Genomic DNA, 19,873 nt, shown 5'->3' on the forward strand with positions numbered 1-19,873 from the left:
GGTGGATTCTTCACCACTGAGCCACCAGGTAAGGCCCAAGTACACTCTGTATCTACCTCCTTCTATCAGCATTGGGTACCATACTATTTTTGTCAGATACCTTTCTGTTTCCCTTTAAAAACCATCCCCAATGACACTATCCTAATGTTGTACCAAGTAATGCCTCCAACAGCAATTTTCTTGGTTGACTTTTGTGAATTAGATAAAATGCATTTAAACATTTGAAATCATGAAGCCAAGAGTAGGGTATTCCCTGACATCACCACCATTCTAGGTGGTGAAGTAGAATGGTTAAGGGCTTGGGTTCTGGCCCAATCACTTAGCTGTGTGACCCTAGGCAAGTTCTTCGTTTCTCTGTGCTTATCAGGGGGCTTCTGTGCCTGTCCTGTGTTTCCTGACCCCATACCCGGTGACCCTCTCATTTGCCTGCTTTCCGAGCTCAGCAGTGGATAGACCCTCCTCAACACTCTCTGTTCTCTTTTGCTTTCTCATAACTCTTGTAAGCTTGGCTCTGTATGATCTCAGCCCTGTTCTCAGGAGTTTCATCCTCAACTTGTGCCCTGTGCATGGCCACCTGCTCTTCAGAGCGTGTATTTTTGCAAGTCCTTCTGGTATCTGCCATGACAAGGTCCTCCCCTGAGCCCCCCGCCATGGCTCCCTGCTTTCTTTCCCGGCAAGCTCTTCCAGTCATTAGGCATCACTGCTGACATTTGGAGTCTGTACATTTTCTCTGTCTCTTAGTGTCTCTGACCATGGGGTTTACAAGGTCCCTATCCCCTTTTCTCTGTGTCACTCTCTGTGGTTCCCAGGAGCAGGGAAGATGTTTGGATCTGAGCTGTGACCATGTTCATTTGGGGAACTGAATTCCAGAATTTATTTAAGAATGCTTTTAATAGGTATCTTTCCATGGCTTGTCTGTCTGAAATAAGGCATTTCAGCATAGTTCAAATCTTGTTTTAACACCTCTGGTATAAAAACTGATCCTCTGTAATTTCTTCAATCCATTGCATTTTAAACATGCCTACCATGAACTCCTGTTGCTACCATGCACAGAGGGAAGCTTTTGTTGGTATGGGTCTGTGGCTGGTTTGTCCCCAGCTTTGTAGACAGAGCCCACAGCACTGGACCAATACCATGCAGTCGTAGACAGCTCCCTTTTGCTTCCCTGGAGAATGGTTCTAACCTCTCACCTCACTCTGTAGACCCCCTACTCTCAATCTCTCTTAATAGAAGAGAGTGGAAGTCCACAGATGTGAACTTCCCCAGTCCCTCTTCCTCCTGCTTAAAGTCTCATCTGTGGTGGCAGTTATCCTGCACTCTGCCCACATCCAGAAAGAGATGTTCTTCCTCTCCAAGGCCACAGTCTCTTTCCTTGGCATTCCTTTTCATTTCTTTCACGAGTTCTTAAAACTTCACCAGTCATCATTGTCTCCTCTTGATTCTTTCACAGATAAACTCACTTCTTTTATCCTAAAAGTAAACTCAACCAAACCAGCAATCTCAAAACACTTCTGTGCATCTCACCTCCTCTGAAGGTTTCTGCTTCTCCCTTCTGCCTTAACAATCCAAGCACAGCTTCTATATCAAGCTGTTGCTGAAAGTGCTGTTGCTAAAGGCAGGTCCACTTTGCCCTAATGACCTGGTCCAGTGACTTCATTCTTTAAAGTCCAAGCACAGCTCCTACATTGTAGAGACATCACTTTGCCAACAAAGGTCCAGATAGTCAAAGCTGTGGTTTTCCCAGTAGCCATGTATGGATGTAAGTGTTGGACCATAAAGAAGACTGAGTGCCAAAGAATTGATGCTTTTGAACTGTGGTGTTGGAGAAGACTCTTGAGAGTCCCTTGGACTGCAGGGAGATCAAACCAGGCAATCCTAAAGGAAATCAACTCTGAATATTCATTAGAAGGACTGATGTTGAAGCTCCAATACATTGGCCATCTGATGCAAAGAGCCGACTCATTGGGAAAGAGCCTGATGCTGGGAAAGACTGAGGGCAAGAGAAAGGGTGGCAGAGGATGAGGTGGTTGGAAAGCATCACTGACTCAATGGACATGAGTTTGAGTGAACTCCCAGAGATAGTGAAGGACAGGGAAGCCTGGCGTGCTGCAGTCCATGGAATCGCAAAGTGTTGGACCCAACTTAAGCTACTGAACAGCAATAGCTCCTACGTCAAGCCCTTGCTGAAAGCGCTATTGCTGAACAGAAGTCAACCTTGTCCTAAAAACCAGGTTCAGTCACCTCATTCTTCTAAATCCACCTACCAGCAACCATGGCCTTGATTTCTAGGATGGGAATCTGGTTCTCCTTGTCTGCTTTCCTCCATCCCAATGTTAAATTTTACTATTCCTCAAGGTTATTATTTCTTCTCACATCATGTAATCTTTCCTTGTTGTCTTATGCAGATAACTGGAAAAGGGACCCAGTTCAGAAGTATTTTAGCAAAATTATACAAGTTCAAAATATCACAAGAAATCATTTAACATGTTATTCCTACAAAACTAAATTTATCTCAATTCGAGAGTTGTATGTGTGAAGGTCATTACAAACAAGTAGGTTTTTGGAAGAGGAAGGAAAAATTAATCTTTTTTTAAAAAATGTTTTTACTTATTTAGTATGGGAACAAGAATTAACTGTTAGTACTTTAGATTTAGGTGGTGGGTATGGAGCATGTTATTTTGAGTTTATCAAAAAATCTGGCATTTTCTAATTCAGTTCTGTTTTGGAAAACCTGGTTTTACAAATAGCAAATTTGAAAAAGTGCAGTACCATGGAGCTGTTAAAGTAAGCACAGTAGCTGTGAAACCAAAACATAACCCTGTAAGGAGATAAGGTAGGTCCTAAAACCACCACGGGGCTTCTCTGGTGGTTCAGCGGTAAAGAATCTGGCTGCTAATGTAGGAGACCCTGATTCCGTCCCTGGGTCAGGAAGATCAGGAAGACCCCCTGGAGGAGGAAATGACTACCCACTCCAGTATTCTTGCCTGGAAAATCCCATGGATGGGGAGCCTGGTGGCCTACAGTCCACGGGGTCAGCAAAGAGTCAGATACCAGTTAGCGACTCAACAACAATCACAAAGAATAGCCATTTTAATGAAAACAAGAGATATGAGCTGATGTCCTCTTTGTTTGGGTTGCAGACAACCATTCGTTACAATTTATTCAGGAATACCTGTTACTGCAGGGAGGAGGGCATGGCAACCCACTCCAGTATTCTTGCCTGGAGAAGCCCATGGACAGAGGAGCCTGGCCGGCTGTGGTCCATGAGGTGGCAAAAGAGTCGGACACGACTTAGCGACTAAATAACGACAAAGAGCACCACTACTGCTCTGCGGTTTGTCTTAGAAAAAGCATTTGAGATGGAAAGAGTTTTTTAGGAACTTTATTTTCTAAGAATCCATCCTACCTATATCATTTTTTCCCCCACTAAATCTTCACTTTGTTAAAAATGATCAGAAACAAAGACGCTTATCTGGATCCAGTCTCAAGTCCTCCCAGCTCCTCTTTCAAAGCGTGGAGGTCCCCCAAGAGAAGCTCTGCGCTCGGCCTCTCGGGAGCAAGGGCCGCCCAGCAGCGCTGGACGATGCCCGCCAACGTCTTCCCCAGGACCGAGTCGGTGAAGACCGGCGCCCGGAGGGCGGGCCGTAGGTGGTAGGCCACCACGGCGTAGAGCACGTGCTGCCGCTCCCCAGAGAAGGGCGCCTCCCGCGTGCTCATCTGCCAGAGGGTGATGGCGAAGGAGTAGATGTCGGCCTTGGGAGTAACGGGCTCTCCTTTGAGGAGCTCTGGGGCTCGGTGAGTGTAGGTGCCGCCCAGGTGGTGAGGTGTCCGCGGGCTCCGCAGGTCTTCCAGCCTCGCGGAGCAGCCGAAGTCCCCGATCTTGCAGACGTCCTGCTCACTGATGAGGATGTTGGCCGGCTTGAGGTCCAAGTGAACGATGCTCTGCGCGTGGAGGAACAGCAGGCCGCTGACCACATCTAGGCAGTACTTTAGACACCTCTCCAAGCCCAGGTGCGCGCCGGCGTCCCCAGGGCAGCTGGTGGGGCCGTAGATGACCTGGTGCAAGGTGATGTTGCCCCCGAACTCCATGATGACGGTCCCCAGGCTGTTGAAAGCCGGGGGCGGGCGCGTGCTGGCCGCCAGCACGCGCACGATGTTGGCATGGCGCAGCCGGGCCGCGTTGAGCTCGGCCCAGAAGCTGCGCCTCGACGCCCGCGGGTTCTTGGAGCACCGGCTCACCTGCTTGACGGCCACGCGCACGCCGTAGTAGGTCGCCTCGTACACTGAGCCGAAGCCCCCCGCGCCCAGCCTCCGTAGCAGACACACCTGCTCCCAGTCGATGGAGCACCAGGCCAGCCGGCGCCGGAGGCGCGGGGCCCGTGGCGGGATGCCCCCCAAGAGCTCGCAGGGGCTGCTGCAGGGCCGCGAGTCCCCCGACGACGGCGAGAGGTCGCCGGGCAGGTGAGGGCGCCGCGGGAGGGGCGAGGGCATCTCTCCTGCAGCGCGGACCCCGCGGGGGCGCAGGTGAACCGGCCTGGAAGAGGGGACCCCGCCGGCCTGCAGGCATCACTGGCTGCTACCCCTCCGCTCCACCCCGTTGTTTGTCTCCTCTGCCTTCATCTTCCCCAAAGGAGCCACATCTGTGCGGCTCCTCAGCGAGGACTTTTATCAGCTGGGGAAGCCGTCTGAGCGCAGGCAGCACCACAACCCCATTCAGATGAAGGCATTTCCCTTGGGCACTTACAGTGACGTCTTATAAAACAAGCCCCGGAAGAGGGTTCACCGGATAAACAGTTGAACTTGCCCCAGGACTCACCCCTCTTCTACAAGTTCTTTAATTATTATAAAGCAGGCTTCCCGCCGCCCACTCCCCAGTCCCCACACCCTCCAAGTCTCATCCACTGGGCGTCATCGGTCCTCAGATCACAACAGTGCAATGAAATTTTTTTCACACTTTGCAGGCTATAATGATTGTCAGTTTATTCTCCAGCTGCATTAAATCACTTCCAGCAGTTATTGGCAGAAAGAGTTGAAACATGAACAGCTGACACTTGTTGAACCAATTACAGGGAAAATTAGGTGCAACGTTCACAGAGGGATGAAAAATGGTAAGCTGAAAGTGATCGATCCAAACGGAGTCCCTGATACAGGTCACAGCACAAACACTCTGAGTTTATAAGGGAAAGGAAAATTCTCTGACACCCCATTCAGCTGATAGAGCAAATTAGCAAGACTTCTTAGCAACATATGGAGTCCTTAGCAGTCCTTGGGGGTCCATGGCTGTCAGGCGCACCCAGTAATCTCACTTGCAGAAGAGATTCTAGACTTCACAGCAAATAAGTTACAGAAGTTTTGAAGCAGAGTTAGAGGAGGAAAAAGAATGAAAATGATTCAGAGCCACAGCCAGAGCATCAAATAATAACGAATATGAGAGAATCCTAGGAGAGGAAAAAATCTGAAGAAATAAAAAGAGTCACAGTCATATACTGTTCCTCCATATACTGTGGAAAATCAGATGTTGAAATTAAATCCAGGATCTTGCTGTTCAGCCATGAGTTCCTCTGTTCTAATTTTTATCAAAAAAAAAAAGACAGTTTTCATTTCATACCTTTGGGGGAAAAAACGACAATAACACCCTGTTCATGAAAAACCACAGGAAGATGTTAGGATCTACCTTTTGAAAAGTCAAATGGTAAAGTTCTATCTTGACTTTATTTCTGCATTTAGAACACATAGGTGATGTGTGAACACATTTTTCTGATGATAGGTCTATGCTTCTGAAGTATATTTGTTCCAAGAAGATATGTTAATAAACAGTCCATTTACATAACCCATTGGAAGTCTTCTGAACCCTAGAATAAGATTTCTATTCTATACCCCTGTGACTTACCATGTGATATCATGTATAATATTTAACCTGTTTGAGCCTCAGTCTTTTTATTTAAGAAATCAGGATAATCATTAAAATAAACTTCTAAATTTGGGGAGCCCTGTCTGGAGTAATGGAGCTTCCCTGGTGGCTCAGACAATAAAGAATCTACCTACAATGCCAGAGACCTGGATTTGACCCCTGGGTAGGGAAGATCCCCAGAGAAGGCAATGACACCCCACTCCAGTACTCTTGCCTGGAAAATCCCATGGACGGAGGAGCCTGGTAGGCTGCAGTCCATGGAGTCGCTCAGAGTCGGACACGACTGAGCAACTTCACTTTCATGCATTGGAGAAGGAAATGGCAACCCACTCCAGTGTTCTTGCCTGGAGAATCCCAGGGACAGTGGAGCCTGGTGGGCTGCTGTCTCTGGGGTCGCACAGAGTTGGACATGACTGGAGCGACTTAGCAGCAGCAGCAGCAGCAGGGAAGATGCCCTGGAGAAGGCATTGGCAACCCACTCCAGTATTCTTGCCTGGAGAATTTATGGACAGAGGAGCCTGGTGGGCTACAGTCTATGGGGTCACAAAGAGTCAGAAACGACTGAGCAATTAACACTATCTGGAGTAATAACAACAAAAATCTAAAAAATGTAAACTGTTAAATATTATAGTAAAAATACAGATATGTCAAACCTGAAATATGGAAAAGGTAACAGTGAATAGAGTAAGAAAATACAATTATATTCTATAATAAGTCTATATTGCAGAATCTAGTTCATGGCTGTCACATAGTTGGAATTACACTCTAGGGCTCTGAAAATGTTATATGATATCAGAAATGCTGTGAAGACTGGCCAAATGAGAGCCAGTAGAGTGCCTTAACTTGAGCATTACACATAATGCAAAATGATGTGACTTTCTATAGTGTAATCTTTATTATTTTAAAGATAGTAAATAGCATAAACTACTTATTCTTCACAATTTGACTTTATTATTTACATAAAATATAAGGTAATAATGAAAATGTGGTACTCTACCCATTCACACACCGGAAGTTCATTAGATCCATCATCTGCCGATCTGCCCAAGAGTATTTAACTGGATATTCAGTCTCTCAGGCCAGATTGCCTGGGTTTCTTGCCCCTAAGTTTCCTCATCTGCAAAGTGAAGAACATATGCCTATCTCAGGATCATATACCTATCTCTTATGTGAAGATTAAGAGAGTTCCAATTACTTAGATCAGGGCCGGCTAATTATTATTTATGCTGCTGCTGTTGCTGCTAAGTCGCTTCAGTCGTGTCCGACTCTGTGCTACCCCATAGATGGCAGCCCAACAGGCTCCCCCGTCCCTGGGATTCTGCAGGCAAGAACACTGGAGGGCGTTGCCATTTCCTTCTCCAATGCAGGAAAGTGAAAAGTGAAAGGGAAGTCGCTCAGTCGTGTCCGACTCTTAGTGACCCCATGAACTGCAGCCAACCAGGCTCGTTCGTCCATGGTATTTTCCAGGCAAGAGTACTGGAGTGGGGTGCCATTATGAAACTCATAAAAATGTATTATGGGATTATACCAATAAGATCTATTAGACAGTATTGGTTTGGGGGTTTTTGTGTTCGTTTTTTAAAAAATGATACCATAGTGTGGATTTTGATTGGGTTTTTTTTTTTTTTTTAGTATTTGTTTACTTGGGCTCTCATGATCTTTTGTTGTGGCACCAGACTCTCTGCTTGCCCCACGTGGGCTTAGTTGCCCCACAGCATGTGGGATCTTAGTTCCCAAACTAGGGATCGAACTCATGCCCTCCCCAATCCTCCAGTCTGGAGGAGGAGCCCAATTATTAGATGGTCTTTAGGGCTTGTTGAGATGGGGAAGCTGGGGTACAGTCTCAGTGGGCCATGTTTAGGCAGGAAATGGAGAAAGAACCTTCTGGAGGGCTTCCTCTCAATATTTCCCTCCCTGTGTTTACTGAGGTTTGGGCCACTTTCTCAGTACCTTATATCAGAACTTTCTCTCCCCTTTCCCAGCATCAGGATCTTTTCCAATGAGTTGGCTCTTTGCATCAGGTGGCCAAAGTATTGGATCTTCAGCTTCAGTATCAGTCCTTCCAATGAATATTCAGGGTTGATTTCCCTTAGAATCGACTGGTTTGATCTCCTTGCAGTCCAAAGGACTCTCAAGAGTCTTCTCCAGCACCACGATTTGAAAGTATCAATGGATATGTGGACTTTCTTCAGTACATATATTCTACAATACTACACAAGTCACAGTTGGTTGAATCTGAGGATGTGAAACCTCAGATATGGAGGGACAACTATAAAGTTATATGCGGATTTTGAACTGCTTGGGGGTCAGTGTCCCTGACCCCTAGTTGTCCAAGGGTTAAATGTCTATGTTGTGTTAGTCACAGAAACATTTGATTTCAGGCTTTTGTATGTATCAGATCACCACTGTATACTTTTTAAAAATTATTTATGTGTCTGTTTTTTATTTTTGGCTGCACTGGGTCTTAGTTGCTCTGAGCGGGCTTTCTCTAGTTGCTGTGCATGGGCTCATCGTGGTGACGTCTCTTGTTGCAGTGCACAGGCTCGAGGGCAGACAGGCTTCAGTAGTTGCAGCACCAAGCTAGTGGACTAGTTGCTCCACAGTGGAACCTTCCCAAACCAGGGACTGAACCCATGTCCCCTCCATTGGCAGGTGGGTTCTTACTATTGTACCACCAGGGAAGTACAGTATTGTATTATATAAACTGTGTCAGTGGACGAATTGACTGGAGGCTGATTTGGGATTTATATGTCCCAATTAACATCACCACATTTCAAAGACCATTAATTTACAGATTACCAAAAAAAGAATAGCACAGTCTCTTCCACTATTGAGTGTAATCCCATATGACCTAGCTCTCACCTGCAGATGATAATGCCCAATTATATGACTAGATGTTATTAATAACTGGCCTTGGTATTGGTCCCCACATTCAGCCCAACCCAAGGAAAGAGGTGCCCCCCCCGTAATTTGCCCCAGATGACCCCACAGGAGATAGCAGGCATTCTGTAATTTGTGTCATTTTCCACCAAAAGGAATGGATTTGAGTTGGCACATTAGCAAGCTTGTTCATCCAGATGAAGTGGAACTGTGGCTCCAACTTTGAACAACAGCAGCTAAAGTCAGAAGAAGCAGGGTCCAGGAGGCAAGGTAGAAGATATGAAATTACTATAAATCTTCATTTTGAATGGCTTCCGGTTTTAGGTAGTCCTCTGTTCAATTCTATGTTTCCAGTACTTTTAACTTATACTTTCCTATTATTTGGTTAGTTTCTTGCATAATTAACCTACACTCTGCTTTCCATGTATGTACAACCCCATGGTGGCGCTAGTGGTAAAGAATCTGCCTGCCAATGCAGGAGATGTGGATTCAATCCCTGAGTTGGGGACTATCCCCTGGAGAAGGAAATGGCAACCCACTCCAGTATTCTTGCCTGGGAAATCCCATGGACAGAGGAGCCTAGTGGGCTCCAGTCCACGAGGTCGCAAAAGAGTTGGACGGACCTGAGCACAGATGAACATATCAATATATTATCAATGTGATGGGTCATTATAATAGTTGAATCTACTGTAGGACATAAGCTTAAATTCCATGGCACCACGTTATGACGTAAAGTAGGGAGTGTATACATCAGATTATCATTGCTTTCAGTGGTGTTCAGGGAGAGAAGTCTGCATTAGCTGGATTCATAAAAGCTTATAAAAATTAGGGGGATTTAGGATAATCTTTCAATACAGAAACAAAATGAGGCATAGCACTGACACAGCAGGAACAGCCTCATTCAATTTACTATAATCCATGGTTAACCACTGTATTAGTTAGGCTTCTTAGGTTCCCCAAAGTAGTGGAAACCAACTTAAGCAAGGAGAAGTTTATTGGAGAGATTTTGCAGGATCACAGACTTGAGAACCTGAAGAAATATACTCAGAAGTGGGCAAGACCTGAGCGTGCATGCATGCTAAGTCACTTCAGTCATGTCTGACTCTTTGCAACCCCATGGACTGCTGCCCACCAGGCTCTTCTGTCCAGGGAATTTCCCAGGCAAGAATACTGGAGTGGGATGCCACTTCTTCCTCCAGGGGATCTCCCTGACCCAGGGATAGAACCCATGTCACTTATGCTTCTTGCATTGACAGGTGGATTCTTTACCACTAGCGCCACCTGAGAAGAACTGAGACGTTTCTACAAACCAGGAAACAGGAACCACTGAACCAATATGGACAGAAAAGTATGGCCAGAATGCCAGTTGCTGGACTGAGTGTCCCAAGGTCATTATTTTCGTCTCAGGATGGAGTGACCCGCAGGTCTATTTCGTCCACTGCTCTCCCTTCCTGGTGGCACAGTGTGGGGAAAGACAGTATGTGAAGCTTTGGTTCCCCTTGTGGAAAGTGGGCACCTGGATATACTATCTCAACCAGGCCACGAAACATTGTAGGGAGAAGTAATTTCTGAAAAGAAAACCAAGGCGTTGTTAGGAAGCGCTAGATATTATGCAGCCAGAGAGAGACTGTTGTCCTCTACACTCCCCAGGGGACCTGCCTCTGGCAAAGCCAGGGCGGTAAGAGGGACTTGGAGTATAAACTTCCCTAGTGCGTCTACATCCTGAGTTCAGCTGTGATGATGTCCTGTCCCCTGGCGCCCTCATGCTCTTTCACGTTTGGGCTGTGGGCTGTGGGCTTGTGCATGTGACTGTGTGCTCAGCCATGCCCAGCTCTTTGTGGCCCCATGAACTGTAGCCCGCCAGGTTCTTCTGTCTATGGGATTTCCCAGGCAAGAATACCGGAGTGGGTTGCCATTTCCACCTCCAGGGGATCTTCCTGACCCAGAGATCGAACCCACGTCTCCTGCATTGTCAGGTAGATTCTTTACCACCGAGCTGCCAGGGAAGACTTTGGGTTGTGGGAGAGGATTCTGAAGACCCTGCTCTGCATGTCCTGAAAACAGTCCTTCCCAATTGTGCTCTGCACTCATTCAGACGTTTCCAGGGTACTTTCCTTCTTCTTCAGGACTGTGATGACTCGATTCTTGTGGCCCTCTTGGGAAGGGGAAAACCATCACAGGGTAATCACCAGGCATGTCTGAGCCACTTGGGGTGTTAGCACAGTTTAATTATTTTGGACACTAATTTCTCCATAAGTTCCAGTGGTTAAGGGGCTATTTTTATTGATTAGGGTCTCCAGGTCTATCTAATCATCATATTTTCCTTGTCTTGGCCATAATGATTGATTCAATAAGTCTCAGTTTAGGGAATTTTCTAGATCAGTGAAGAACCAGCACCTTTAGGAGACTGCTTACCCGAGAGAGAAGTGAATGCAGAATAAAGCAGAGCAAAGATCTGGTAAAAGAGAGATGGGGACTTCCCTGCTCGTCCAGTGGCTAAGACCCCAAGTTCTCACTGCAGGGGGCCCAGTTCAATCCCTGGTCAGGGTACTAGATCCCACATGCTCCAACTAAAGATCCCATCCAAGTGTAGCCAAATAAATAAAGTTTTCTTTCTTTTTTTTTTTTTTTAAAGACCCCAGTGTTTGGACTCTTAGGACTAATTCTGCATGAAGCAAGAACTTCTCATGAACTTCTACTTCCCTGGTGGCTCAGATGACAAAGACTCTGCCCACAGTGCAGGAGACCCAGGATCAATCCCTGGGTCAGGAAGATCCCCTGAAGAAGGAAATGGCAACTCACTCCAGTATTCTTGCCTGGGAAATCCCACGGACAGAGGAGCCTGGTGGGCTACAGTCCATGGGGTTGCAAAGGATTCGGACATGACTGAGCATGCATGCCTGCATTCACAGTGGCTGCTGGTGACTCAGTGGAGGTAGTGGGGAAAACGGGAAATTTGAAACTCAGCAGTTACAGAGGGTGTTCTTAAGAGCCCAGCATTCATTTTATAAGAAGCATCCCAGCATCTCTCATGATGGAGATTGGAAGTGTTGAGTCTCAGTGGCTTAAGTGCTGGATTATGTACTTAGATTGGAATTTCCCAAAGGGATCATGCAGACCACTGAGGAGCTGATGCCACAATTGCTCACCCAGCAGAAGAGGCATCCCAGCAGTGCTGGCACCCAGTGGAACAATTCTCAACCCTTGAAGATTGGTGACCTGGTAATGGGGCCAGTGGACAGTGCTGGAGGTCTGGCTGTCCAGCCTCTTCCTGTTCTGGAAGCAAATGCCCATGGGGCCTTAGAAGCTGAGCAGGAGTCCAGAGCCAGGACTCTGACTTCAGAAAATCTCTAGTTCTGAGGAATGGAAGGAGACTGTAAAGGAAACACTTTTATTTATTTATTGGCTGCACTGGGTCTCCCTTGCTGCACGCAGGCTTTCTCTAGTTGTGGTGAGCAGGTGCTATACTCTAGTTGTGGTGTGTGAGCTTCTCATTGTGGTGGCTTCTCTTGTTGCAGAGCACAGGCTCTAGAGCATGCAGTCTTCAGTAGCTGCAGCAGGTGGGCTCAATAGCTGTGGCTCCCGGCCTCTAGAGCACAGGCTTAGTGGTTGTAGCATGAGCTTAGTTGCTTCACGGCATGTGGGATCTTCCCAGAGCCTGAATTTGGCAATAAGGAATGCATGATTTGAGCCAGTCAGCTCCTGGTCTTGTTTTTGCTGACTGTATAGAGCTTCTCCATCTTTGGCTGCAAAGAATATAATCAATCTGATTTTGACCATCTGGTGATGTCCATGTGTAGAGTCGTCTCTTGTGTTGTTGGAAAACTGTGTTTGCTATGACCAGTACATTCTCTTGGCAAAACTCTGTTAGCCTTTGCCCTGCTTCATTCTGTACTCCAAGGCCAAATTTGCCTGTTATTTCAGGTATCTCTTAACTTCCTACTTTTGCATTCCAGTTCCCTATGAGGAAAAGGACATCTTTTTTTGGTTTTAGTTCTAGAAGGTCTTGTAGGTCTTCATAGAACTGTTCAACTTCAGCTTCTTCGGTATTAGTGGTTGGGGCATAGACTTGGATTACTGTGATATTGAATGATTTGCCTTGGAAATAAACAGAGATCATTCTGTTTTTGAGACTGCACCCAAGTACTGCCTTTCAGACTCTTTTGTTGACTATGAGGGCTACTCCATTTCTTCTAAGAGATTCTTGCCCACAGTAGTAGATATAATGGTCATCTGAATTAAAATCGTCCATTCCAGTCCATTTTATTTCACTGATTCCTAAAATGTTGATGTTCACTTTTGCCATCTCCTGTTTGACCACTTCCAATTTACCTTGATTCAAGGACCTAACATTCCAGGTTCCTATGCGATATTGTTCTTTACAGCATTGGACTTTACTTCCATCACCAGTCATATCCACATTCTTTCTGGAGTTATTTCTCCACTCTTCTCCAGTAGCATATTGTGCACCTACCAACCTGGGGAGTTCATCTTTCAGTGTCCTATCTTTTTGCCTTTTCATACTGTTCATGGGGTTCTCAAGGCAAGAATACTGAAGTGGTTTGCCATTCCCTTCTCCAGTGGACCATGTTTTGTCGAACTCTCCACCATGAACCATCTGTCTTGAGTGGCCCTGCACAGCATGGCTCATAGTTACTTTGAGTTAGACAAGGCTGTGGTCCATGTGGTCAGTTTGGTTAGTTATCTGTGATTATCTGTTATCTGTCTGCCATTATCTGACAGTTATCTGTCTGCCATCTGACGGATAAGGGTAAGAGGCTTATGGAAGCTTCCTGTTGGGAGAGACTGACTGGGTGGGAAACTGGGTCTGTTCTCATCTGACTAGTTCAATATAAATACTCTTTTCAGTAGTCCTTTATCCCTGGATCCGAAACAATGCAGTCAACTTCAAAATTTGGTCTTTTAGGTTATAATTTTAAAAAATAACATATTTTCTAAAACTTTAAGTGAATGCAAATGAACCTTTAAATATCAATATATAAATCCATTTATCGAGTCTCCAGCACACAGAGAAACGTACTCAGTGATTGAAAGTCCCTCTATGATCAATGCAAAGAAATACAGGAAAACAATAGAATGGGAAAGACTAGCAATCTCTTCAAGAAAATTAGAGATACCAAGAGAAAAATTTATGCAAAGATGGGCACAATAAAAGACAGAAACGGTATGGACCTAACAGAAGCAGAAGATATTAAGAAGAGGTGGCAAGAATACACAGAAAAACTATACAAAAAAGATCTTCATGACCCAGTTAACCATGATAGTGTGATCACTCACCTAGAGCCAGACATTGTGAAATGCGAAGTCAAGTGGGCCTTAGGAAGCATCACTACAAACAAAGCTAGTGGAGGTGATGGAATTCTAGCTGAGCTATTTCAAATCCTAACAGATGATGATGTGAAAGTGCTGCACTCAATATGCCAGCAAATTTGGAAAACTCAGCAGTGGCCACAGGACTGGAAAAGGTCAGTTTTCATTCCAATCCCAAAGAAGGGTAATGCCAAAGAATGTTCAAACTACTGCATAATTGCACTCATCTCACACCCTAGCAAAGTAATTCTCAAAATTCTCCAAGCCAGGCTTCAACAGTACATGAACTTCCAGATGTTCAAGCTGGATTTAGAAAAGGCAGAGGTGCCAGAGATCAAATTGCCAACATCCGTTGGATCATGGAAAAAGCAAGAGAGTTCCAGAAAAACATCTACTTCTGCTTTACTGACTATGCCAAAGTCTTTGACTGTGTCAATCACAACAAACTGTGGAAAATTCTGAAAGAGATGTGAATACTAGACCACTTTACATGCCTCCTGAGAAATCTGTATGCAGGTCAAGAAGCAAGAGTTAGAACTGGACATGGAACAACAGACTGGTTCCAAATTGGGAATGGAGTACGTCAAGGTTGTATATTGTCACCCCGCTTATTTAACTTATATGCAAAGGACATCATGTGAAAGCCAGGCTGGATGAAGCACAAACTGGAATCAAGATTGCCGGGAAAAATATCCATAACCTCGGATACACAGATGACTCCATGCTTATGGCAGAAAGTGAAGAAGAACTAAAGAGCCTCTTGATGAAAGTGAAAGAGGAGAGTGAAAAACCTGGCTTAAAACTCAACATTCAGAAAACTAAGATCGATGCATCTGGTCCCATTACTTCTTGGCAAATAGATGGGGAAACAATGGAAACAGTGACAGACTTTATTTTCTTGGGCTCCAAAATCACTGCAGATGGTGACTGTAGCCATTAAATTAAAAGATTCTTGCTCCTTGGAAGAAAAGCTTTGACCAATCTAGAAAGCATGTTAAAAAGCAGAGACATTACTTTGCTAACAAAGACATTACTTCCAGTTCAGTTCAGTTGCTCAGTCGTGTCTGACTCTTTGCGACCCCATGAACTGCAGCATGCCAAGCCTCCCTGTCCATCACCAACTCCCAGAGTTTACCCAAACTCATGTCCATTGAGTCAGTGATGCCATCGAACCATCTTATCCTCTGTCATCCCCTTCTCCTCCTGCCTTCAATCTTTCTCAACATCAGGGTCTTTTCAAGTGAGCCAGCTCTTTGTATCAGGTGGCCAAAATATTGGAGTTTCAGCTTCAACATCAGTCCTTCCAATGAACACCCAGGACTGATTTCCTTTAGGATGGACTGGTTGGACCTCCTCGCAGTCCAAGGGACTCTCAAGAGTCTTCTCCAACATGACAGTTCAAAAGCATCAATTCTTTTGCGCTCAGCTTTCTTCACAGTCCAACTCTCACATCCATACATGACCACTGGAAAAACCATAGCCTTGACTAGACAGACCTTTGTTGACAAAGTAATGTCTCTGCTTTTTAATATGCTATCTAGGTTGGTCATAACTTTCCTGCCAAGGAGTAAGCATCTTTTAATTTCATGACTGCAATCACCATCTGCAGTGATTTGGGAGCCCAGAAAAATAAAGTCTGCCACTGTTTCCCCATCTATTTGGCAAGAAGTGATGGGAATGGATGCCATGATCTTAGTTTTCTGAATGTTGAGCTTTAAGCCAACTTTTCCACTCTCCTCTTTCACTTTCATCAAGAGGCTCTTTTGTTCTTCTTCACTTTCTGCCATAAGGGTGGTGTCATCTGCATATCTGAGGTTATTGATATTTCTCCCGGCAATCTTGATTCCAGCTTGTGCTTTATCCAGCCCAGTGTTTCTCATTACTTTGCCTACTATCAAAGCTATGGCTTTTCCAGTAGTCATGTATGGATGTGAGATTTGGACCATAAGCAAAACTGAGTGTGGAAGAATTGATGCTTTTGAACTGTGGTGTTGGAGAAGACTCTTGAGAGTCCCTTGGACTGCAAGGAGATCCAACCAGTCAATCCTAAAGGAAATCAGTCCTTAATATTCAATGGAAGGACTAATGCTGAAGCTGAAGCTCCAATACTTTGGCCACCTGATGCGAAGAACTAACTCATTGGAAAAGACTCTGATGCTGGGGAAGATTGAAGGCAGGAGGAGAAGGGGATGACAGAGAATGAGATGGTTGGATGGCATCACCGACTTAATGGACATGAGTTTGAACAAGCTCTGGGAGTTGGTGATGGACAGGAAAGCCTGGTGTGCTGCAGTCCATGGGGTCGCAAAGAGTCGGACATGACTGAGCAACTGATCTGACTAAGGGAAGATGATTAAGTCTAGAACTCACGAGATCTCATTAGAGAGTGATCAGTTGATGTGTTAAACTTACAGACTTTATCCATTCCCCTTGGCCTGCATGGTAGTGATGAGGAAGGATCAGAAACTGATAAGTGAATAGGAGTCTACAATAGGTGAATCCATCATACCTCATTGTTAGTCCTCAGTATTGGACTTGATGACTAAGTAGTAACTAACACATAAGGCTGAGGAGGGCAAAGCCAGGACTGCCTTCAGGGTCCTCTGTGGTTTAAAAAAATTTTTTTAAGAAAAAAAGTTCATTTCTCATTTAGGGAAAGTCCAGGAGGCTCTCAAAGGTAGCTTTCCTCCTTCCAGGATGTTTCAATATTATGGCATTAAAAAAGTTGAAGTATAGTTGATGTATAATATAATCATTTCAAGCATACAGCAGTGTGATGCAGTATTTTTATTGCTCATACTCCATTAAAAGTTATTAAGGGACAATGACTATAATTTCCTGTGCTGTACAGTATATCCTTGTTTCTTATCTATTTTATATATAATAGTTTATATGTCTTAATCCTGTGCCCTTAATGTGCCCCTCTCTGCTCCCCTCTCTGCTTTGGTAACCACTGGTGTGTTTTCTGTCTCTGTGAGTCTGTTTCTATTTTGCATATATATTTGTTTTCTTTTTTAGCTTCCATAGATAAGTGGTATCACAGAGTGTTTGTCTTTCTCTGTCTGCTGTATCTCTAAGCATAATATTCTCTGGGTCCATCCATGTTTTTACCAGTGCAGAAGTTCATTGTTCTTTTTTTATGGCTAAGTAATATATAATATATTTATTACATGGCTGAGTAATACTAGATACATACATATATATAGTTTATATTAGTAGTAATACTCGATATGTACATGTTTATATTAGTATATATTACTAGTAATACTAATATAAATATGTATGTAGGTAGTATAAACTATACATATATGTATCTAATATTACTCATACTAGGTGTGTATATATATGTATATGTATATATATAGTTTTAAATTTTGAATGAAGTCCCAAGGTATTTCTGGGGTATCTGCCAACATTTAGAAGTTAATGGAAAAGTAATTGGGGCTATCCATTATCTAGAGCTGCTGTTTTAGCACAAGCAGCGCAAAGATTGAGGAGCTAGGTCCCTGAGGGTGGGTGCAGCAGGTATGAGGCTGTCCCTGGACAAACACCGATTCTGTCAAACATCCATGTGATGCATGAGGTGTGCGTGCTACTCCACTGACTAACCCTGAAAAAACACCACCACCATCAACTGGTCCTTAGTCCTATTAATTACAGGAAATTTATGACTTAATAGCAATTATAAGCGGTGTACAAAGGATTATTCCCCAACTTTTAAACCACTCAGAACTCACTGGGAGTCACCGGAGGAAGGTGGCGATATCACACACACAGCTGTGCACCCCTCACCTCTGCTCCTGGACCTGGGCCGGGGGGACAGTGGGCGGAGGATGCTACAGGACACTCAGGGCCCTGTCCTGTTGCGTGCAAATCCTGAATTTAGCTTTTCTGACTCTGTAAGTCCTTATCACCCCATGGCCATCACTTTGAGGGGTCTTAAGGTGACGAAGAAGGAAGAGAAAGGGAGCTCACCCAGTCAGAACTGGGCGACTCCGACATTAGAACTCCTGTCCTTTCCAGAGAGAGGAATAACACGTGACAAAATAACTGGGAATCTCCGTAAAGGTTATATGGATCTTCACTGTACTTGGAAACTTTCTGTAGGTCTGCAATTTTTCAAAATAAAAGCTAAGAGAAATAAATTTAGATCTACCAAAAAAAAAAAAACCACAAAAGAATTCCCGTCCTTTGGAGGATTGTGACCTCCCTGTTCCCAGATGTGTGAGGTCACGTATCAGTGTGGAATGGTTTCTATCACAGATCACAGAATAGCTAATTAAGATATAAGTATAAGTATAAGTGATGAAGGGTTATTCCATGTAACATGAAATATAGAAGGAGATGGTCGGAGCTGTCAGAGGACTTAAGGTTGAGTTGGTGTGCCAGCCTCAGCATCACAGCTACATCCCAGGCAAGATGCTGAAAGAGCCAGCCGTGTCTGTCCACTTTACTAGGGACGGAGGAGTTTTCCTAGAGGGAGCTCGGCCATTATCCTTGCATTCCTCTCAATGTGCCCCAACAGCAGTGCCTGACTATTGTTACCTGCAAGAAGACATTGGCCCCTCAAAAAAGAAAAAGAAAAAAGAAAGAAAAGAAACAACCCCACCCCCATGGATCTATAGTTGTTGTTTTTGCCTCTACTCCAGGAATAGAGCTTTTATTTGTTTAACAAAAAACCAACTCTTTTGCAAAGCGAAACAGTTTAGTGAGAAGAGTGACATTGTTTAACATTTTTGCAAGTACTTTTAACTATAGGTTGAGGCTTAATTGAAAACAACCAGCTCCTCACACCTGTTTGAACATTCAGTCTGTTGTGATATGTTGTTGTGGATGAACTATCTGAAGGAAACTAGTGTCTCAGAGATAGGCACAGCTGCATTTTTTTTATTAGTGTTTTCAAATAATTGTGCCTATTCTACTTTGAAACTATATCCAAACTTGGCAAGTGGTAGTTTCTTAAATGTTAGTTGCCATGTAGAATTTGAAACTGTAACAATGTACTTTTTGTACTCCATAACATTAAAATCCAATGGTCTCTCTTGAACACTGAATGGGTCTTTTACAGAGGTATGAATTTGTAACATTGGTCACTTGAAAAAAAAAAAATTCCCTGAGTTATGCAAACCTTCCAGATGTTGACACATTTCATTACACAATACCAAAAAATTACATTTGTTGATATAACCACTCATCTCATCAGAAAGTAATGAGAAGCCACAACATCAAGGTGTGGATAAAAGTTTCCAAAATTTCACTTTTCCCTTGAAAGCAGATTTTTATCAGAAGCAACGAATGCTGTCAGTGGTTTCTTTCTGGACGTGACAGGATTGCTTCATTCAGCTTTTGAGACCAATGTCTCTGCCAGACACCCAGGATCCCACACAGGACAGACACATTGCATGTTGTCACACGCTCTCAGGCTCCTCTTGCCTAGGGCAGATCCTCAGACTGTCCTTATTTTTGATGACCTGGACAGTTCTGAGGAGTCCAGGTTAAGTATTTTGTAAAGTGTCTCCTATTCGGGGCTTGTCTGGTGTTTTTCTCATACTTACCCGGGGACGATGGTTTCTGGAAGGAAGACGGCACGAGTCGACTGGCGTTCCATCACATCATGTGGCGGGTGTGTGACATCAACACAGCTTACCCTCCTTCATGCTGCACTTGCGCATCTGGCTAAGGTTGTGTTTGTCAGGTTTCCCTAAAGTCTCTATTTTTACCCCATTTCCATACTATCCTCATTAGAAAGAG

General features: G+C 44.5%; 1 protein-coding gene across 1 annotated transcript; it reads right to left on the bottom strand.

Annotated features, from left to right (window-relative positions):
• Window positions 1-3,341: 3,341 nt before the first annotated feature.
• On the bottom strand, window positions 3,342-4,633 carry MOS (MOS proto-oncogene, serine/threonine kinase). Its single transcript, XM_043484178.1, has one exon. It carries the CDS (start codon window positions 4,489-4,491, stop codon window positions 3,469-3,471), a length of 1,023 nt encoding a protein of 340 aa, XP_043340113.1. The 5' UTR covers window positions 4,492-4,633; the 3' UTR covers window positions 3,342-3,468.
• Between the last annotated feature and the right edge of the window lie 15,240 nt (window positions 4,634-19,873).

The sequence above is a fragment of the Cervus canadensis genome, chromosome 12 (assembly GCF_019320065.1).
Source record: "Cervus canadensis isolate Bull #8, Minnesota chromosome 12, ASM1932006v1, whole genome shotgun sequence".
Lineage (NCBI taxonomy): Eukaryota > Metazoa > Chordata > Mammalia > Artiodactyla > Cervidae > Cervus > Cervus canadensis.

What these genes read in the sequence shown, in the direction of transcription:
- MOS (XM_043484178.1), bottom strand. Translation starts at nt 4,491, where the DNA reads ATGCCCTCGCCCCTCCCGCGGCGCCCTCACCTGCCCGGCGACCTCTCG.